This window comes from Misgurnus anguillicaudatus, chromosome 24 (genome assembly GCF_027580225.2).
Source record: "Misgurnus anguillicaudatus chromosome 24, ASM2758022v2, whole genome shotgun sequence".
Taxonomy (NCBI): domain Eukaryota; kingdom Metazoa; phylum Chordata; class Actinopteri; order Cypriniformes; family Cobitidae; genus Misgurnus; species Misgurnus anguillicaudatus.
The window spans coordinates 39,823,773-39,847,500 of record NC_073360.2 but is presented as its reverse complement, the minus strand read 5'-3'; the positions used below and the strand labels follow the sequence as shown (position 1 = coordinate 39,847,500).

Genomic DNA, 23,728 nt, shown 5'->3' with positions numbered 1-23,728 from the left:
TAACAGTAATAATGCAGTAACAGTAATTTATTAATTTGTGACAAGAGTATGCAGCAAACTGTTGACACCTACTGGACACTATCGGTAAAACTACTAAAAGTGTAACACAAACCTCATTTTTTGTGATAATTTTATGTATAAAATATATACTTTATTGCATTATTTGTATTTATTACAATAAATGTAAACTTATATAACCATTTTTTATTTAATATTTTTACCTCAATACATTTCTGTGAAGAGCTTAAACAAGACACAGATTAAGCTTCTAGAGCACAAAATGCCAGAGTTATATTAATTTGAAGGTGTAAATCACCTTTTAAAACCCCCTCCACCCAAAACGGGCTGTGCTAGTTAACTCTTTCCCCACCAGCATTTTTCATGAATTTTTACAAAAGTTTAATGCCTCCCAGAAAATGTTCTTCTTTAAATATATAAACATACAATACATTAAATGAAAGAACAGACCCTCTGCTTAAAAAAAAAGTTTCATCCTGCCTTCATTAGTTCACTTGTCAAAAATGGTTCGGTTTCTTAAAAGAAACACAAAATTTTGAGCAAAAAGCTGAGATAATAGCATTTTTGTGAAGGACTTTTGAAAGAGATCAGATTCAGAGCGATCCTCAAAACATACACGGACATACAGCTGTTTGCCCTAAGGCGATACTTCTGGGTTTTATAAGTTGCGGATTAGCCACCTGGTGGATAATATCCGTATTGCAGATTGACGAGATAACTATATAGCGGTATATAGCATTATACAGATTAAGTCCAGCTCTACACACGTATCACAGACTCACTTTGCCAAAATAGTGTGGAAATTTCTGCTCGTTCTCAATGACGTGAGCAAAGCCACCTTGCAATCCAAAATCCACGGCGAAGTAGGGAAGACCTCGTGGAACCTGCAAAAACATGGACAACGATCACGTTCAGAAACTGAAAAAGTGAATACGCGGGAAAATAAATAAAACTAACAGAAGGACTTACAGCTCGTCTGACGTCTCTAGATGACAGATCCACAACTTTCTTGTTCATGGCCCACTCCTCATCTGATTCCATGATGGCTTTCTTAATGCACACACACATATAGATATAGATCAGTGAGCGTCACATTTACACAGTGATGTTGTGAAGGTTTGGCTTTAGATCTGCATGTGGTACCTTAAAGTAAATAGGTGCCATGTCTCCGAGCTCTTTGGGCAGCGGCACGCACTCGTACACCATGTGAAAATGTCTCTTTGGGTTCATGTGGGTCTCAAAAAACACACAGTCCAAATCTTGAGCCTCAAACACCCGGACCAGAGCCCGCCGAAACGTCTGCAAGAGAACATTTTTGTTATTGCTGTATTGTGCATCTCCTGTCCACCCAGGTGGGTCTTAAAGGGGTGGAAAGATTCCGGTAAATTTCCGGAAATATTCCAAACTGGAAATTGAAAATTCCTGGAATTTTGCAACCCTAGCGTGTCTATATATATGTGCTTGTGTGTGTACCTGTATTTCATTCCATACGTCTTCATCCAAACTTGTGGCCGCTGTGTGATGTTGGACAGGGACGATCAGACAGTGACCTTCAGTGAGAGACACGCCGTTTGGTAGGCACAAGTACACCTGTGAGACAGGAAACACATACACGCACATAAGAGATCAGATCAGTGGTCAGGGTGTGGATTAAAAGGACAGATACAACACAGGGTCAATCAGTGTGTGTGACATCAGACACTGAAAGAAATAACATGTCGTGCCTTGGCTCCAACCGCAACGATGAGATGTTTGGGAAGTTCAGGGCTGTCGAAACAATGCGGGCACTTCTCCATGCGTCCGGCTAAGCGTCGTGTCTCCTGCACGGCTTTATTCCTCTGCCTCTCCTCATCTCGACCCGCATGTTCCTTCTGGGCCGCACTCGACACAAACATATCATCTAGCGTGTAGTTGTCGTCATCGGTTTTTCCCATCATCTGATTGCAAGACAGACAAAACATGCATTTATTTACATTACAAACAAACATTGTGAATAAATCCTTCAGTTTATCAGTAAAAGCACACTTCATCCTGAATTTGACACAGATATATCTTGATTTAAAGCCCTTGGACTACGGCTGTCAAAAGATTAATCGCGATTAAATATTTAGATTTTGATATATTTTATATTTACATGTAAATAAAAAAATATACATAAATAAAATGTTTCTTAAATGTATACATTTGTGTGTATTTATATATACATCATAATTACACACACAAAAATATATTATGCAAACACCAACTTTTATTTTGTATGCGATTAATCGCGATTAATCTTTTGAAACCATGCATGTACTCTTGCAGGAGAAGCAGTTATGTTATTGGCCAGTGGGTATGGTGGTCCAATTGGGTGCAGGAAACATGTGATTTGATTGGGTGGCTGCAGTTAGGCGATTTAAAAGGGTGTCAGGGATCATGTGATCCAACTAGGTCTGCATACCAATTAATCGTGACTAATGGTTTGCAGAATAAAAGATTTTGTTTACATCATATGTGTGTGTGATTATGTGATTGGCCAGTTTGCTCACATCATAGTCCTCTCAGGATTGCCAGATCCACATAACAAATTATATTATATTATATTATATATATTATAATGGTATATTATGCAAACACAAACCTTTTATTTGTATGCGATTAATCGCGATTAATATTTTGACAGCCCTAGGATCTACCATGTTAATTGGAAAGCATGCAGGAGAAGCAGTTATGTGATTGGCAGTTAGGTGATCTAATAGGGTGTCAGGGATTATGTGATCCAATTAGGACTGCATACCAATTAATCGCAACTAATCGTTTGCCGAATAAAAGATTTTGTTTACATCATTTATGTGTGCGGACTATGTATAATAATCATGCATATATAAAATACACAAACATGCATGTAAATATTAAAAAAATATTTACATGAGTATACATTTGTATATTTTTATATAATTTATATTATATCTAAATATTAATACTTAATATAAAAATCTGTTTTGAATCTGTGTATATAAATTATATCATACACAGTACACACACATATACAACGCAAACAAAATCTTTTATTCTGCAAAACGATTAGTTGCGATTAATCGGTATTCAGTCCTAGATCCAACTTGGACTAGAGATCTAGTGATGTGACTGCATAGTAGGGGTCAGGTGACCTGCTGTGGACCTGTTAGATAATTGGGTGGCGTGAACCGCATGGGTCGAGCGATGTGATTGGTCAACCGTGGTCAAGTGATCTGATAGGGGTCAGGTGCAGATTCACTGCTGATTACGTCCAGAACTGCGGGTCATTATCCGAATCCAGAAAATGGTAGCAGATGGGACCAAGCCGCAGAGATTACGCTAACAGAGAGTTTTCATTTTTTCAGACACACAAACAAAGAGCGAGAGACATTTAGCGGCGTGAGAGCAGTACGACTGCAGACAAAGATGCAATGTATCCGTAGCAACGGGTGATCTGTGTGGGAGGTGTCTCCTCACACTGCCATGTTTGATTGACAGATGGAGAGAAGCTGGGGTAAGAGTGAGAACGAGAGCAATCGAGAGAGAGATTGTACGAGTACTTGAGAGTTTGACCTAAATCACAATGTGCTCTAAATTCTCAATTTATTCCCGACACAGCTGGTTACCATGTCCAGCAGAAATCCAAATAAAACTCGACAGATCCAGACTGCTGTGTAACCAACACCATTCGTCTTCTGGCGGCTGTGCGTGACATTTAACACACATTATAAAATGATAGCATTTTGGTCCTGGATGCTGATTGGCCAGAGTACTTGTTATATTAAAATATCTCATTACAGCACTGAAATCATAAACGCCTTAACATTACCACACACATACTGTTGGATGCTGTTGGTGAAATTGGTTAAATAAATATATTATTTATGTGCATTTTTAGTTGCTATGCCATGGTAATGTAGCACAAAGAGAGAGAGAAAGAGAGAGAGAGAAACCCAAAATGTGTAAATGTTTGTCACTTTTATTTCTTATCTCTATGGCAACCGTGACGTCTTAGTTTAGTGTTTAGTAGCCCTGCTCTGTTTTAACCAGAGAAACACCAAAGATGAAGAGGGAGAGAGAGAAAGAGAGAGAGTTTGACAGATTGACGACACAAATGCTGCAGTCTCACAACTACCATCTGTTGCTCTCAGTCGGTCTTACAATAAAAAATAACTGAAATAATATAAACCTACAGGCTTTTGTGTTTTTGTGCTTCAGGGACATACTGAAATTCTTTCTCTTTTTCTCCATTATTTGGATAACACATATTATACAATAGCTGTTACGCAAAGTGCTTCACAATGGTAAAGACACGGTTAAACAATCACATACATAGGACAGACATAAAAACAAAGTTTTAGTCCAGACAAGAATCCAACATCATGGCTGTGTCCGAAATCGCATACTGTGACAGTAGGTACTGAATTAGATGAAGTATCTACACATCGACCGTTAAAACAGTGGGTACATAGTATGAATATGGATAATATGAATGATATCGTTATGATATACGTCATCATAACAACAAGTAGGGATTAAATAATCGCAATTGTTTGACCTCATCGTGATGACTTCAGATCACCACAATGATTGCACATCTCTCTAAAAAACACAAGGGGTGCTGCAGCGCCTATATAAACAAGACAGTATCAGATGGTGCTCCTTAACTGACAGTGTAACGCGATACATTGCAAAGCCATTTAATACAGTGCAAAACTTTGATAAGCAGTATGAAATGCCAAGTAAAAGATACATTTCCAAAACAGCAATTCCATATTTAGGGAAGTGAAGGATGCTACTCTTAAAGGCGGAGTCCATGATGTTTGAAAGCCAATGTTGATATTTGAAATCACCTAAACAAAGGGGCTGTCCACACGGAGACGCAAATCACTGTATAGGTATAAATTTGTTATCGTATTGCCGTTTCGTCCACACGGATCCGGCGTTTTGAGAGAGTGAAACCGCTATTTTTTGAAACCGGGTCCTAAAGTGGATAAATCTGAAATCGACACCCTTGCGGTTTCGTGTGTACAGCCAATCTGTATATTTTTGTGAAGCGAAAACGTCATCACATCACCTGTCGGAAGCGTCACACGTAACAGCAACAACAATAACGGCGGACTATGTGATTGTGTTCGTGCTACAGAAGCTACTAAAGCCTATTAGCTTTATTACCGCAAAATCTATTGCTTCTATGCAATTGTGGTGAGCAACAAGCGATAATGGACAACACCATACGTTGGTTATGCGCATGCTCAAAGTCTTCTTCTTCGTGTATAGTGTATATCTGTGACAGAATTACAGCGCCCCATACTGGTCCGGCATATATACTACACTGCTTTCAGTCGGTTTCAGTGGTTTCGTGTTTACGGATTTTTTTTTAGAGCAAGGAAAAAAATGATTGGATAAGGAATGCACCGGCTTCGTGTGGACAAAGCCAAACATGCCTCTACCCCAATAGAATCTGGACCTTCTGTTGATAGACCCGCCCCACACATACGCAACCCGGCAAGGATGTCGGTTAGTAGACACGCTCCTTACTGCTGATTGGCTATAAGTGTGTTTTGGTAGTCGGCCCGTCTCCTTTTCCAAAGCGTTTTTCAAACATCGTGGACTCCGCCTTGAAGGATCTGTAAGGAATTGATTCCTTTGCAGCCACTACAGACATGTGCTCCACTACTAATATGATCTTAGTAGGATTAACCATTTAAGGCCTTTTCTGATATAGTCAGTTTATTTTGATTGCACTTTTATTTTCAGTTATTTCAGACACTTTATTGTGTTTATTTCTTATGAAGAATTTTCAGTTTTTGAAAGATATATTAATTAAATAATTACTTTTAAATATGTGTTTTATGTGTATTAATATTTACTGACAGGTAAAAAAATATTTAAATAATCACAACAATTTGTTAAAATTATTTCATGAACAAATAAAAAATTATGAGAATATAAATAGAATTAAATCTTCATAATCTTCGCAATATATTAGACAATTAAACGCCAGCCAAATTTCACAATCTTGTCAGCCCTAACAACAAGTTAGTCGTTAACTGTAATGATGTTAAACTAGCACAATTAAACCACAAGGGACAGCTGTTTAATATATGTATTTGCATTTGAATAGAGCTTTGTTACTGCTAGTGGACATTTTTTAATAAAACAACGCCCCTCCGTTGTCTTTTTTGTTGGATAACTCCTCTCCCGGGGGCTCACGGGATAGTAAACGGTCCACTAAATGAACACTTCAGGATCTTGCCGGTAGTAGGTCATCCGAGTACTTTCGTCTACTGTTTTTAGAATAATATTCAAACATACTACTCACCACGTCTACTGCTTCTCGCGTACTATATAGTAGGGCTGGGACGAAAAATGCCAATATACACTAATAATACGTGGTTGATAACTATTCTAAATTAAACAACCGATAATATTCACAGCTATTTCATGTACTATGGCTTTTGATCAGTAAGTCCTTATCGATCTGAAATCACTGTTAGTTTGAGTCGTTTCTAACATAAATCATTGAGTCGTCAAACATAATCATTATTATCATGAAAATACCTGAAAAGGTTTAAAGAACAGTGATATAAATTAGGGCTGGGAAAAGATTAATCGCGATTAATCGCATACAAAATAAAAGTTATTTTTTGTATAAATATATATGTGTGTGTGCTGTGTGTAATTATTGTGCATATTTAACCACACACACATACATATATTCATGTTAGATTTTTTTAATATATAATTTTTTTTACATTTATATATAATATAGACTATATAAAAATATAAATAAATATATATACACATGTAAATGTTTCTTAAATACATACATGAATGTGTGTGTATTTATATATACATAATAATTACACACAGCACACACTCATATACCATGCCAAAAATCCCTTTTATTTTATTTCATATGCGATTAATCGCGATTAATCTTTTCCCAGCCCTAATATAAATATATACTTATGCCATTTCCTTGTATCTTCGTCTGCAGCGCATATTGAGTTTCTGTACGAGAGAGCCCTCTGGCTTTTGCATTTCACCAAAATTCATTGAGAAGAATAGCAAGCATCATCGGCTGATATATTGGTGCATCCATACTATATAGTATGGAAGTTGACGGTTTTGCAGCCCATATTATACAGACTCACATATGACTTAAATAAGTGAGCTTTTAAAAAGGAATTGAAGATAAGCAATGTCTTGCATGACCTGATTAAAGTTCTTATACACTTCATTTTCCTCCAAAGTCCACTTATAATGTAAGTCACAACAAAATTATGACTATATTTTACAACAGGCTGTTCTTGCTGCTGTACCTTTAAGATTTAAGTATATGACATACGAGTACACACGCCGTTATTCATCAAAGATATTGGATATAACAAGATTTGAGCACTGTGTTTACTATGAATAGAGGGATGCTTAATATGGAAGTCCTGCCTTCCAGTTAAAAGAACCAATCATTAATCATTAAAGGACTTATGAGTTGCATAACTGCCCAGAGGCGTTACAAATGTGGCCGCCTAGGGGCACGACTTTGACATTAAATCAATCTCTGGCGTGTGATGAATGTGTACGGGCATTGACGCTCACCTTCCCAGCCATCCGCGAGTAGAGAGCGTTCTGATCTTCAGCAGAGCTCATCTTCTCTCGTCTGACCATCTCACGCAGATCCACACCATCGTCATCATCAAAATAACGCACACGTTCTCCCTCCTGGTGCGTCTGGATCTAAACATGCACACAAACATTTGTGAATATCTTGTAAATATGTAATGGTACAAAACTATATTACTAAAAAATACATCAAGCATTAGGAATTTCCATTGCGCAAATTGAAATAGCGAATTGAAAATGCACCCAATGCATAAATTCCCATAGATTGCAAAAAAGTTTTTATGCTAGGATGAGGTGATTTTTGAGCCAATTCGAAACACAAATCTATCACAAAAGTGCAATCGAAAAATAGTTTTTTCGTCGCATTTACAGGTCACCCGATGTGCGTAAAAATCACAAGATCATTCCTTAAATATGGCGCTGTTCGACTTAAGAGTCAATCGCTCTGTATGCTTTCTAGTCGGTCTCGCTGTATTTTGATGTCATCCGCATGCCAGTCTGCGTGGCACCGTATGCAGTCGCACACACCCATCGCCATAGTTTTTGCAATGACTTATCACCAGACCACAAAATCACGTTTTAGATGCATTGGTTAATGGAAACGGCATTATTACGCAATAGTTTCTCTCGACATTTAGAAAATAACACTAAAATTTTGCGCAAATGTTTAAAACACAGCAAGTCTTTATAAATCACAAAAAGGATCAAGATCTGAATTATCATCTTAAATGTGAAAATCCGAAATTACTCGAAATCCCTCCAAAGTGTTTCGGTCTGTGAAGGATCGTGTGTGTGATTCTCACAGCTTTTCTCTTTCTTCTTCCTCCTCTCGGCTCCTGAGGTTGCGTCGGGGCATTGACCGGCCACGCTCGTCCTGATTGGTCGGTTCTAAACAGCAACACTTCCTTATCTGCATCTGGTTGCGAAGACGGCTGAAAACAGAAGACCAAACTATAAATCAGAAGACCATAACAAATTAGGTATGCATAACGATTAATCGCAATAAATCTATAGCAGAATAAAAGTTTTTGTTTACATCATATATGTGTGTGAACTGTGTTTAATAACTTTGCATATATAAATAAGCACACCTGCATGTATATTTTTAAGAAAATATATATATTTAAAAATTAAGTATTTGGGTGATTCTCACGAAACCATTGAAACACCACGGCACTAATGATTTTAGCTTTAAAATGTGTAATATAGTAACATTAAAAAGCATCAGAATTAACACAATACTGTGTTCTACCTTGCACAATGTGTGATTTCAACATAAGAATTTATAATTGGTAATTTTATCTTTTTCTGCTGAAATTCTCATTACCGCAATGTGTCCGGCTGTGTTTGAACATGCGTTATGTTGTAATTTAATCAAATTAACACAAAAATATTAAGAAAAAAAATAAATGGATGTTTTGCTAGACTACTTTAGATGACAGAAAAAATATTTACTGAATATTCATGTATAATAATAATGAAGAAAAATTTGGAAAATGATGTGTCCATGCCTGATGTTCTCATCCTCCGCAACACTTTTTGAGAACAGTTTAAGCACACATACAGAATTTTAATAAAGTTTGATTTTGAGTGACCAAGCACATGGACCAGTTACTTCAAGATGGCTACCAGGTAAGATCATTTTTTACAGTTAATTTGAAATATTGTCTTGTCAGAATGCTTACACGACATTTTGATTATCATTACCGCAACAGATGCTTATTAAATGTTAATTTAATTAATAGAAGCATAATACTTTGATTTTAAATGCATGTGCAGAATCTCCAAATTATGTTCTTTCAGGTTTGTCATGTCATTTTGAAAATATGTCAGTGTTGATGTTTTCTGACTGTTGCGGTAATGAGATTTTTTAGGACTATTTTTTTAAATTATGTTACAAAAAGTGTTAAATGATAAGTAAAAGTTTTTAAATTAATGTTCCCATTTACTCCAGACTTTGTTTTTCAATGTCTGGTTGGAAAAAAAGTAAATTTAAGCAATTTTTACATTTTCATCCTTGACATTTTTAAAACCAAGTTTTCGTGAGAATCACCCATTTATATTTATATATAATATAAATTATACATAAATATACAAATGTATATAAACATGTAAACATTTCTTAAATATATACATGCATCTGTGTTATTATAAACAGTTCACACACATATATGATGTAAACCAAAACTTTTATTCTGATATAGATTAATCGTTATGCATCCCTATAACGAATTTATGTGCGATGAACATACCCGCAAACTTTAAAACGATAGCAAATTACAATCTGCTGTGATTTTACCACAGTTACGACTGTTACCTGTCCAGTCTGCTCTTTCCTTTTAGCTCTGTTCTCCTTTGCTTGACGGGCAGCATCCAGTTCAGCTTTTAGTTTTTCTACCAAGGCCTGAAATTACACAAGAAACACTGAAAAATTAATCTAGATCTAGATGAATATATATTTAAATGTGAATGCATCGTAAACGCCCAAAAAGGCTGTCTAGGTCGGTATCATTGGCCTCACCGTGTTACCCATGATTTCTGCCTTGACCAGTTTGGCTCCGAGTTTATTCATCTCCTCCTCTGTCAGGACTATCTCCTCTTCTTCCTCACTCTCTGAACTAAAAAACAAACACCCAGGTTTAGCAAACAAAAAACGCTCACATTTTAAAGTAATGTGCCACCACCATTTCACCGACCTGCTTTCTGCTGCAATTGTGGTTTTGCTCTCCTCCAGCAGGGCGGCGCTATTATCCATGTTTTTTTGTGGGGTTGGTGTCTCCTTTGAGTCCCGCACAGCGCTGCTCTTCCTCCAGGCAGCCACAACACCACTGTCATCATCAACGGGTTTCTTGAATCTTGCACTCTGATTGGACGTAGAGCTCGACCCTCCGCCCCTTTTAAACTCCGCCCTTGTGCTCGTGTCCTCATCAGTGCCTGAGGGTTTGAGGAACTTGGCCTTGAGACTTGTAGACGGGTCAGAGAAGTGTTTCCTCTCTCTCTCCCGACTGTGATCTCTGCTGCGGTCTCTCTCTCTCTCAGCACGTGGAGATCTCTCTCTCCATCTCTCCTCTCGGTCATCTCTCCTCCACCTCGGTCTCTCCTCATCTCTGTTGTCTCTTCTCCATCGCTCTCTGCCCTCATTTTGGTCTCCCCTCCTTTCATCTCGTCTCTCTCCGTAAGCCGCCTCTTCTGCTTCCTGCAGTCTCTTTTGAAACTCTTGCATAGACTACAGAAAAATTTAAACACACACAGATTAAACATGAAACGCCCATGTACACAAAGACACCAAGTAAAAAATGAAAATATTTCCTTTGCGTTCACATGCACACGACAACTCATGTTCCCACAGATCCGTGCGAAAACCACTGTTTTATGTGTGCCAGACCAGTAGATGGCGGTGCTACTTTGTAAAGAAATACTACATGCCTGGCACATATGCACTCTTCTACAGAGCGATAAATACAAACAATCAAGACGCCAAAAGCATCGAGTAGTTTTGTTTAGACAGACAATGAGGTCAGTTTATTACTACAAGTGACCCTCGGCAATAAACCAGTAAAAGTTTGTAAACTTTGCTGGAGAAAGGTTAAGACGTCATGAAACAAACATCTTTAAAAGTTTGCATTTTCAGGACCCCAAAAAGTTGTTGTCATTAGCAATGCGCCAAGATTAAAATTCTGACCCGAAATCGAAAATTCTGGATGCCCTTAGCCGAAAAGCAAAAAATGACTTTAAAAATATTTAAAAAATGTTTATGTATAGTTGTATTAATTTTAGACTTTTTGGTTTCATTAATTTAATGAATCTGAGTTGGACTACAAACTAATAACTACAAACCAGTAGGGGTGTGACGAGACACTTAATCCACGAGACGAGACGAGACACGAGATTGCGTTCACGAGAACGAGACAATATTTTAACACTTTTTAAGAAATCCTTAATGATAAAATAAATGAATAAGAAACTGAGATCACGTTATTTTGAAATGTTTTAACTAAACAAAGACTGGCCCGGGGCATTGACCGGCCACGCTCGTCCTGATTGGTCGGTTCTAAACAGCAACACTTCCTTATCTCCATCTGGTTGCGAAGACGGCTGAAAACAGGAAGACCAAACTATAAATCACTACAAGTGACCCTCGGCTATAAACCAGTAAAAGTTTGTAAATGTCATGAAACACTAACAAACATCTTCAAAAGTTTGCATTTTCAGGAACCCAAAAAGTTGTTGTCATTAGTAATGTGCCAAGATTAAAATTCTGACCCGAAACCGGAAATTCTGGATGCCCTTAGCCGAAAACCGAAAGCAAAAAATGACTTTAAAAAATATTTTAAAAATGTTTATGTATTATGTATTCATTTTAGACTTTTTGGTTTCATTAATTTAATGAATCTGAGTTGGACTACAAACTAATAACTACAAACCAATAGGGGTGTGACGAGACACTTAATCCACGAGACGAGACACAAGATTGGGTTCACGAGAACGAGACGATATTTTTACACTTTTTAAGAAATCCTTAATGATAAAATAAATGAATAAGAAACTGAAATCACGTTATTTTTAAATGTTTTAACTAATCAAGGACTGGCCCTAACAATTATTTTGCTAACTGACAATGAAGTAATTTCATATTTTTAAGTAATAAAAATAGACCCAAGTGAGCAATAGCCTTTAAAATTACATAATAACGAAGATGCAATAATAATTGGTTCAAATAAAGTATCAAAACCAAGTTACATTAAACAACAACAAACACATTACATTTGTGCCCTATAAATAAAAAGCATTATGTATGTATTATAACAAATGCCTGCAGGGGGAGATAGTGGACTCGTCTCGCAGATGCCATCTTCACTTTCACTTTAGACTGAGAAACGCTTATTTTTAGCCAAACAATGTTTAAATCCATTTGAATCTTTAATATTTGTCCAATTCTTTAAATTGGAAATGATACAGACACTGTTATTCTTAAGCAAGAACATGCAGACATTAAATCATGTAAACTCTGTGTGAGGGTTTAATCTGCTGAGACTGACACTGATCAACAGACAAACACACAACGCGTCTCAGACTTCATACGAGTTCCCAAATGAACATTATTGGAAACCCAAACAAAAAAGCAAATGCAGCAAAAAACTGAATATAATGCATGCACTGTAAAAGGTTTATTTCAAAGTTTATTTCAGATAATTAACTGAGCATTACATTCGCAAGTCATGGGCATATTACAACAATTTGCGATTAAATAAATTAATAATTAGTAAACTTTATAATTGTTAATATTCTCTATTAAGTCAGTCTTTATGGCGTAAATGCAGTCTACAAATGTGACCTCCGAAGGATGCAGTCTTTTATTTGAGAAACGCCAGCATTTCCCTTCCACGAGAAATCTCGTGACATAATTAATCTCGCAAGACACATTTAATCTTGCGAGATCTCGTCCCACGAAATCTCGTCACACCCCTATATCTGGCAGTAAATATTAATACACATATTAAAAAGTAATTATTAAATGAATATATCTTTCAAAAACTGAAAATCTGTAAAAACAGGCTTTAAATACTAGCCAATTCTACTAAGGTCATATTAGTACTGGACCACACGTCTGTAGTGACTGCAATAAAATAAATTCCTTACAGATCTTTAAGAATAACATCCTTCACTTCCCTAAATTTGGAATTGCTGTTTTGAAAATGTATGTTTTACCTGGCAATTCATAATGCTTATCAAAGTTTTGCAGCATTTCTTTAAATGTTTTTTCCGCTGTATTAAATGGCTTTGCAATGTATTGCGTTACACTGTCAGTAAAGGAGCGCCATCAGATACGGTCTCTTTTATACAGGCGCTGCAGCTCCCCCTTGTGTTTTTATAAAGCTATGCAATCATTGTGGTGATCTGAAATCTTGCAGATGAGGTCAAACAATCGCAATGAGATTATTTAATCATTGTGACAGCCCTACTCATGGATGCATATACAATGAATTAACCAATTCGCATGACTTCATCTTTATTATAGATTTACATTTTCGTAGTTTACACAGAGACGACAAGGTATCGTTTTCAAAATTTTCCAATTGAAACCCATCTTTAAAAGTTTGCGTTTTCAGGACCCCAAAAAGTTGTTGTTGTTACTAACGCACCAAAATTAAAATTCTGACCCGAAACCGAAAATTCTGGATGCCCTTAACTGAAAGCGAAAAATGACTATAAATATTTTAAAAATGTTTTTGCCTAATTGTATTAATTTGAGACTTTTTGGTTTCATTCATTTAATGAATCCGAATTTGACTACAAACTAATAACTACAAACGAATAAAATAATCAAACTCTTATGAAAGTAACACAAACCTCAATATTCTACATTTAGTTATATGCAACCAAATCAAATTTAGCTTTAGAAAACTATTACTGAAAGCTGTGCATTTCATTATCCTTTTTTTTTCTTTTGGCCAAAAACGATGTCATTTCCAGCTGAAAATTTTCAGGGGACAAAATTTCAGTGCTTTCCTAGTTGTTGTGTAAACGAACCCCCAAACCGCACAAAAACTAATCTAATCTAATGTTGCGTACACACCAAATGCGAAGCATTGCGTTCCTCGCTCTAGATTACTCACAAGCTTTAAATTCATGTCATTGTATTTTTTCGCTTTAGTTCATTATTTTTAACCTGCGCAAAGACGTTGTTTCAGGCGAAGAGCATGTGTTTCTCGTGGCAATCACACCACCCAATTTGCATCACCCCGCTTGAGTTTCATGTGTTTGTGTCTTTGCATTTACTTTATTTGTAACCTCCTCGCACAGAACATAGAATTTGCGTTGGAAGTGTACGCTCCATAAAACTCCATAAAAGTTGTTGTGTAAAAACCCCTAAAGCACTTCAGATAAAAGCATCTGTCAAATGCATAAATGCAAAATGTAAATTAAAATAAAATCCTGCAGAGAACAGTGCTACATACTGTGTACATACACTCTGATCTACAAATGAAAAGATCAGAGAAACCAAACAGTGTGTGTGTGTGTGTGTGTGTGTGTGTGTGTGTGTGTGTGTGTGTGTGTGTGTGTGTGTGTTCACCCCGTATCTCTCTGACACCACGCTCTCCAGGCTGCGCTGTTCCCTGTCTGCCTGCTCTTTCATCCTCTGATAGGACTTCCTGAGCCAGCTCACCCCTCCATCATTCACCACTCCAGCTGAAAGAGAGCAAATCTTTAGAAAACATCTGTGAGCTGAATATTTTGTGCTCAGCTCTGAGTGCCCTGTCAGCTTAAAATGCATTTCATAACCCAGTTTTAATTTTAATCATCTATAAAGTGGTGATGCAGGGAAACAAAATATTGAACTACTTAAAAATATTACCATCATATTTAACAGCACCTTGACAAACCCCCCTTCCCCAAAAATTGCATGAAGACCTATCAGATTCAAGCTTTTGATTTAAAAAAAAAAAAATCTAGCATTTTTGTGTACAACACTGCCCTAGTTTTCATGTACTTGCATTTAAAATAACTCCGTAGGATAGTGCCAAAGGGTGTTCATGACCCGTGTTGATGTTGTCGTGTGAAATAATGTCAAGTCAAAGGTCACTGCTGTGTGGGATCTAACCAAGATTGTGTGCAGATGGTGACATCAAAATAACCTCACACGGTGTGAATGGGTCAGATCATCGCACCTGCTCCCGGCGTTTACCTTTTTTAGCTGCAGTAGCAGCGGTGTCCTGTGGGGGCAGACCGCTTCCTCCGTCCTTCCAGTAAGGGTTCAACTCCAACTTGTGAAGACCAGCCTGAGAGAAAACACACACATTTTACATAAACAACACACTAAATCAGCAACAAATGTTATGCTAAAGGTCTCACGACTGTGGCTATATGAATTGCTTTGATTGCTATAATACAGGAGACAGACGCATGCTGTCATTCCAGTTCCCCAATTGAAGCGATTTGATTATTGCTAAGGTATTTAGTGCTGTAATAAAAAACACAAGAACTGTTTAAATAGCAAGTGAATAATCATTATGGTACGCCAGGAAAATTATGAAATGACATTGCAACATGGGGTGTAAATTGGACTATATGGGTGATTCTCACGAAACCATTGAAACACCACGGCACTAATGATTTTAGCTTTAAAATGTGTAATATAGTAACATTAATAAGCATCAGAATTAACACAATACTGTGTTCTACCTTGCACAATGTGTGATTTCAACATAAGAATTTATAATTGGTAATTTTATCTTTTTCTGCTGAAATTCTCATTACCGCAATGTGTCCGGCTGTGTTTGAACATGCGTTATGTTGTAATTTAATCAAATTAACACAAAAATATTAAGAAAAATAAATAAATGGATGTTTTGCTAGACTACTTTAGATGACAGAAAAAATATTTACTGAATATTCATGTCTAATAATAATGAAGAAAAATTAGAAAAAATTAGGAAAATAATGTGTCCATGCCTGATGTTCTCATCCTCCGCAACACTTTTTGAGAACAGTTTAAGCACACATACAGAATTTTAATAAAGTTTGATTTTGAGTGACCAAGCACATGGACCAGTTACTTCAAGATGGCTAGCAGGTAAAATCATTTTTTTACAGTTAATTTGAAATATTGTCTTGTCAGAATGCTTACACGACATTTTGATTATCATTACCGCAACAGATGCTTATTAAATGTTAATTTAATTAATAGAAGCATAATACTTTGATTTTAAATGCATGTGCAGAATCTCCAAATTATGTTCTTTCAGGTTTGTCATGTCAATTTGAAAATATGTCAGTGTTGATGTTTCCTGACTGTTGCGGTAATGACATTTTTTAGGACTAATTATGTTACAAAAAGTGTTAAATGATAAGTAAAAGTTTTTAAATTAATGTTCCCATTTACTCCAGACTTTGTTTTTCAATGTCTGGTGGGGAAAAAAGTAAATTTAAGCAATTTTTACATTTTCATGCTTGACATTTTTAAAACCATTTTTAAAACATTTTTAAAAGTTTTCGTGAGAATCACCCATATATGTTATGTGATAATATATATCGATTGTTTTAAGCACATATTCACTTAAATTGTAATGTTTTGTCTAAAAACTAGACTTATTTTCTTGCTCATCAAGTAAATACATCTTGATTTAAGAAACTTAGATTTTTGTACTAAAAACAGGACAAAAACACTAAGTAAAAAAAGTCATTTTTTGTAGTGTACATGTGGCATCGATGCATCGTATCATTAGACATTTGATCGATGTATTGATAAAACCCAAACCGCAGCAAATTTTGAAGTCTAGCAAATAACCTGGGGTCTCATTTATAAAACTGTGCGTAGGATCCCTGCCAAAAATGATATATGCCACAAAAAAAATGTTGGGACACATTTCAAGTGAGAGCAAGGTTACATTGTGTTACCTTTTAAGATACATTGTTAAAGTTTACTTTCGAGGGAACTTGTGCTGCGTCACTGCGGTGACACTTTGGGGACACCTCCAAGGCTAAGTGCGTCTGAATGTGTATATCAATTTCAACCAATGGTGAGGCTTAAAGACAAAGACACTTGATGCGGGAGCCAGGAAGTATATCACTATCTGAAATATTGCCAAAGACGGCGTTACAGGGACGCAGAAAGTATGACAAGGGAGACGCACCGTCTCGTTCCCTTCTCAGGGAACAACAGTTACATACATAACCCAAGACGAATTTGAAACAATTATCACTCAGTACAAGCGCAAATAACACTGCTGGATTTAATCTTCATGATAACATGGATCTAACGTATGGAGTTAAATTATGTTGCATCTATACTTCTAATCATTCGTACATTTACTTTCTTCAATCTCACTTTAATTCACGACCTCACCATCTGTATCACCAATTCCCTTTATTTCCAGAATGTGCATAAGCACGGCTCAGAGTTTGTTTAAAGGTGCGCACATTCTCCCGTCAAGTTTGTTTATAGATCCCACGCTTTATAAATAAGAAAAATATTAGCATTGCAAAAACCTGTACTCCTAAAAACAGCTTTCATGCGAGCAAAATTCCCATCTTATGGATTCCAAAAGCTCTGGGTGTGAAATTGCCTTTTGAATACAATATGTGTTCGACAAATATACCTGCTCGATAGCCTGTGCTTTCTGTCTTTCCGCCTCTTTCTCTGCTTCTTTCTGCGCACGTCTCTCCGCCACCGAGGTCGTCTTCATAGCCAGAAAGTCAAACGTCATCCAATCGTCTCTCTGGGAAAGTTCAAACAGACACAGTCATGAAGTGTTTGAAACAAAACTGATGCGTGACAAATGGCAATTTTGAACAGAAAGCGTTTGCTGAGTATAAACACATCAAACAAATAAGTTTCCTGTATGTAGACAAATACAATGTCTCACTGTAACACAAGTTAAAAATCAAACAATTATCACTACTACTGATAATCGTGGACTCACTGCATGGATAGTAAAACTCAACACGTCCACATAACGCTAACTGTTGCTCACATTAACTATTTCATCGCCATTGACAAGATAACATTGACAAACTGGCTTTCCGCAATACCGCTATTATTCACCAAGTGGCGCACTCCGCTACCTATACAACCCGGAAGCAGCACGTCACGTGAAAGAGAAAGAACTCCGTGTATGTTTTAAAGATCGCTCTGAATCTGATCTCTATCAAAAGTCCTTCACAAAAATTGAATTATCTCAGGTTTTTGCTAAAAATTTTGTGTTTTTTTAAAGAAACCTGATAAAAAGAGAAATAATGAAGGTAGGATGAAACTTTTTTTTTAGTTTGAAAGCAGAGGGTCTGTTCTTTCAGAGAGAGGTCTTCACTTGAAGTAATAACAGTATTGAAGTTTCTACAAGTGGCTGTACTGTCAAGATAACAATCATCCACTTTAACACACACACCTATCTATCTCTCTTTCTCTCTCTCTCTCTCTCTCTCTTGCTCACTCACTCACTTTCTGTCTGTCTGGTTGTTGACGCACACTAATATTATGTCAGATATCAGACGTGTTTTGTTAGTAAACATGCTGCACAATGTGATATTAGGATATCTTAGTAGTTTCTATATGGCTTTACAATCTGATATTGCCACACACACACATCAATAGTAACCGAGCATCTTTACTTGATTAGTACTTGTTGAGACAGTGGGTGTGGCCTCTGGCTCCACCTTCCACGGTCTGTCTCCTCCTCCTCCTGATTGGGGCGGAGCTTCCACCCACTCCTCCCCAGAGTCCTGAAAACAACCAAAGATCAACGTGAAGTAAATCGCACAGATGTCCTCCTCACAAACACACACATACCCGAAACAGACCCATACCTGAGAACTGTCAGAAGATCCATCTCCCGGTTCTCTTTTCTCTTTCTTAGCCTTCTTTTTCTTTTCTTTCTTACTCTTTTTGGCTTTCTTTTCTTTTTTTCTTTTTCTTGTTTTTCACGGAGTGCTCCTGTGTGTGAAAAAACACAACATACGTCACAAACGAAGAAATACGGCTGGGAATGATGCACATCTGACCATGTGTAGGTAAAGACGACACGTGAAATCATCCACTATACATTAAATTAACTTTATAATGTGACATTATTCTGAATAACACAAAATAATCACACAAAAAAACAACAACATGTGACCATGTCTGTAAAATCCAGATTTAAAGTCTCATAATGTAATAATGAGCTTACTCAGGCCATATCAACCTCATTCCCCGCCATTGACGAGATATCTCGTCATTTAATAGAAAACATTTGCATTTAAAAAAAACGTGTTTCTGATGCAGGGTTTACTTGATGTGGCAAGCGAAAGTGATTAACATGTTAAGTCAATGCAAAGACGCGATTAGGCATCCTGCGGTGCGGTACACGCGGTAAGTGTGGCGCGAATGGTGCAGACACGCGCCTCATTCTACGCGAATTGAGCGTTGCAGCGGGAAACGCGCGAGTTGAAAAATCTGAACTTTGGCAGATTTCCGCACCGTGTAAACCAATAGTAGTGACGTGATTACAGGAAGCGAGAGGAGTGTCGGAGTCTCAGCGGAGTCGCAGAAGCCCCTCCCATGACGCGAATTTCCGCGTGAATGTCTAGAATGACTAGAATTTCAAGCACGGCTTTCATGCGCAAATGTTCAAGCGTCCAACTACGCATGAATAGCGCGTTTTTGGTGCTTTTATCGCGGCGGGTGGGAATGCACCATGATAGTTAAATGATGGTTATTTGTAATACCGCGATTATCTGCTAGATGGCGGTATTACAGATACCATAATTTATAAAAAGATTAAGCAAAAAATTTGTTTTAATTTTTTATGTTTTGATAATTGTTCTGAATCTGATCTCTAACAAAATTCCTTTACAAAAATGCAATTACTTCAGCTTTTTTGCATTTTTTTTTTAAAGAAAAATACCCATATTTAAGAGTTTATAAGCAGAGAAAAACAATTATAGATAGGATGAAACATTTTTCCCGTTTTGTTTGTTTGAAAGCCGAGGATCTATTCTTCCATTTGATATATTTGTATGTTTATATATTTAAAGAAGAAAATGTTCCTGTACGTTTTTTTTGGAAACTTTTGTGAAAATCACAAAAAATGCTGGCGGGCAACTTTTCAAAAAAAGGCTGGCAGCGAGTGAGTTAAAGATATCAAGGTTATATTTTTACAGAATCTTCTTTACATTATGTAGACAACAATAAATAAAAAAATGACTTTAGCTGGGTTTACAAAGGCAGGGTCACAAATAAGCAACAAACAAATGCAAAATCCTCTCGAACACACCTGACTGACCCGTATCATTTTTACATAACTTACATGATTTATTTATAAATGGCCAAACAAATAATTCATTGCTTAAACCCTCAAAGACATGTCATTAGCTTTACCTTACTTTACCTGATATAAACTATTTAATATTATTTATGTACAGGCCTACAAATAGAAATAATTAAAAAATATTATTACAAATATATATATATTTATCACAAACCAAACACTCTTTTACATTTAATACGGTCAAATTTGTTTTCATTGTCTTTATAATGATCTCTGACCTCTCCTATCTGCTCCAGGCGTTGGTCGACCTCTGGCAGCATCCATGTGTCCTCACCCCTGGCCTTCCTCTCCGCTCGCCTCCTCTCCTCTTCCTCATACTTCTGCTTAGCCTACAGGAAGAAACCCAAATTTGTTGAAATAAGAGTTTGATGTGAACAAGACAACATTATTTATATAGTTAATTATATTATTTATATGATAATAAAGGAAAATCATTTAACATTTAAGGACTTATTTAAGCAATATCGCTCGAGTAGGAGTGTGATATAGCTTTATATCATCTATATCATAATACCCAGATGAGCCAGATTTAGGTGGATGTTACCTGGGAATAACCAACCTTGAAATGTCACCTCACCACTGACCAATCAGATTTAAGCATTCTATAGCTTCATGTAATAAGTAGAAATAATGCTAGAAATGTGTCAAATAAATGTCAGCACACAGATGTGCAAATCAGGATTACGTTGTGCTGGGCTCTGTGTGTGTACTGGAGTGATAAAGACTGTTGGGTCATTTCATCCCCCGTGTCTGTGTGCACAGGGAAAACCTAACACAGGTGCTACAGAGATAACACAAAGAGACGCACATCGCACACTATATACACTGAGATCATGACAAATAAATGTCATACCGTCCTGACAAACAGGAAACAGACAAACAGGCAAGACATCAAAGAGGAACCACAAAACAAGCAGCATTCTGATTTACACTGCTGTGATAAACTCAACTACAAACAAGTTCATCATACAGGACAGAAAATACATCAAATGCGGACGAGGTGGGCTGTTATCAGGAGAAAGCTGCGTTTATTTCCCTGTACACATGTGACTTTACACCTTTAGTGGAACACAAATGAAAAAGATTGGAGTCTGCGGTTAATTCACATGAATTTATAATAGACATTTAGGATTTATGAATTACACTAGGGCTGTCACAATTATTAAATAATCATCTCATCGTGGTGATTTCAGATCACCGCAATGATTGCACAGCTCTCTAAAAAACACAAGGGGGAGCTGCAGCGCCTATATAAACAAGACCGTATCAGATGGCGCTCCTTAAATGACAGTGTAACGCAATACATTGCAAAGCCATTCAATACAGTGGAAAAAACAGCATGCAAAACTTTGATAAGATGTACAAATTGCCAGGTAAAACATACATTTCCAAAACACAAATTCCAAAAATGTTTGCAGTCACTATAGACATTTGGTCCAGTACTGGCTATTTTAAAGCCTGTTTTTTTTTTACTGATTTTCAGGTTTTGAAAGATATATTCATTAAATAATGACTTTTATTACATGTGTTATGTGTATTAATATTTACTGGCAGGTAAACCTTGCAAAAGATTTTATTTAAATAATCAAAACAATGTGTGAAAATTATTTCATGAACAAACAAAAAAATCTATGAGAATTAAACGTCAAAGCCCTAAAACAGGCAATTAATCGTCATAATCTTCAACATTTACTAGACAATTAACCGTTTAGCCAAATTTCATAATCGTGGCTAAATCACACAAAAGCACAAAATGTTTATATGGGGTAAGCTGTCACAATTGTAATCTGTCATTTAACAACCTTAACAGGCTTTCTAAGCTAGATTGATCAGTAAAACTATCAGCAGATAAACCCATAAAAATTTATATTTAAATATTTTTAGAAATTTTGGCAATTTACATCTCAATATTTTTAGCTTTTGCAGTAAACAATAGAAAAGGGGTGATTTTCTTTTGCCCAAATAAAAAGCAGGATAAAACTTTCAAAATGTTTAGTGCTAAAATAGTGAAAACAAGTAGATCTAGTAAGTAACCACCACTTACTAGTTTGCATTAAATGAACATAAAAATAGTGCTTGAGGTGATGTAAGAGTTTGGCTGTGCTCAATCTTTCAAACCGGTATTTTGGTTAGTACACAAACTTACTAGTGACTAGTTGTCATGTATTTTGTCACGGGACACATGAGAACCAATGATATTTGAAGTTATCAATGTGTTGCCGTATTTGCATGTATTACTTTTGCATCTGTTTTTTGGAGCGTCAACATTTCAGAAACTATTAATGTACATTTGGTGATGGATATCTTTTTAAAAAGTAATTATTTAGGTTTAGGCAGATAAAGTAAGTATACATCAGGGATGACATAAGGGTGAATTTGAAATAATTTAACAAAGTGCCTAGTAAAAACATGGTTCACACAGCACACAAACAGCGCCGCCCAGCGGCAGACGACCGACACACACAAATCTGCACATCATACGAATCAAAAAGGCTTTGTATATTTTAGACAACAGAACAGGCTTATTATTTTCTTGTTATTATCAATATATAATCCAGGTGAACTGATCCATATTTAGCCATTTCCAGATTACTGTGTATGTTTAACACATTGCATTACATTTTAATCCTTTCCGCAGAAAGCAATTTATCATACAGGAGCCAACCATATTATCAGTGATATCTTTGCAATTTTAGATAAATCCCCTTGTTGTTTTTGTACACAGACCATCCAGCGTATATAGTTATACAGCTACATTCGATGACTGTAACTCTATGAATAGCACAAAAACTAAATGAATAAAGGAAACTCATGGGTTCAGACACAAAACCACTGATTTAATTGCATTTGCATAATTAATCTACTATTTTTTCTAAAAGATAAGAAATAAACTAAGTAACTCAAGTGTTTAATATGAATGCCTGTCAACAACAGAGATCTGTCCACACAAACAACCAGCTGTCTATCGGCTCATTTGGTTTTGTTGTGATTAAACCCAACATTAGATGTTTATTTACTGTGATGTATGCGTTACCTGTTGTAGTACTTGTTCTCTTGCTTCTCTTTTGGACTCTTTTCTTGATTTAATGCTGTTTACGCTCTCAAAACTCACACCATTTGCTTCCATGATGCTGCCGCAAACGTGCTTTCGACTGTCGCGAACACTTACCGTACCGCGCCTGCACGTGTCGTAATGTTACTCGCTTGTATTCCTGCGGGTGGCGCTTGAGGACCTAGAAACTGAATCCAGTACTGAAATGTCAGGACGTTAGGGT

At 36.5% G+C, this 23,728-nt stretch overlaps 1 protein-coding gene across 1 annotated transcript in view; it reads right to left on the bottom strand.

The window, feature by feature from the left end:
- Positions 1–23,657, bottom strand: part of cwf19l2 (CWF19 like cell cycle control factor 2) — a 25,414-nt gene extending 1,757 nt beyond the window's left edge. Inside the window, 18 exon segments of the mRNA XM_055197493.2 lie at positions 801–902; positions 988–1,068; positions 1,162–1,317; positions 1,492–1,608; positions 1,743–1,955; positions 7,624–7,761; positions 8,451–8,579; positions 9,965–10,051; positions 10,169–10,265; positions 10,344–10,873; positions 14,723–14,838; positions 15,335–15,428; positions 17,748–17,867; positions 18,757–18,867; positions 18,952–19,053; positions 19,055–19,078; positions 20,672–20,782; positions 23,488–23,657. Of these exon segments, the coding sequence (XP_055053468.2) occupies positions 801–902; positions 988–1,068; positions 1,162–1,317; positions 1,492–1,608; positions 1,743–1,955; positions 7,624–7,761; positions 8,451–8,579; positions 9,965–10,051; positions 10,169–10,265; positions 10,344–10,873; positions 14,723–14,838; positions 15,335–15,428; positions 17,748–17,867; positions 18,757–18,867; positions 18,952–19,053; positions 19,055–19,078; positions 20,672–20,782; positions 23,488–23,580 (2,421 nt within the window). The 5' untranslated portion in view covers positions 23,581–23,657.
- Positions 23,658–23,728: the final 71 nt, after the last annotated feature.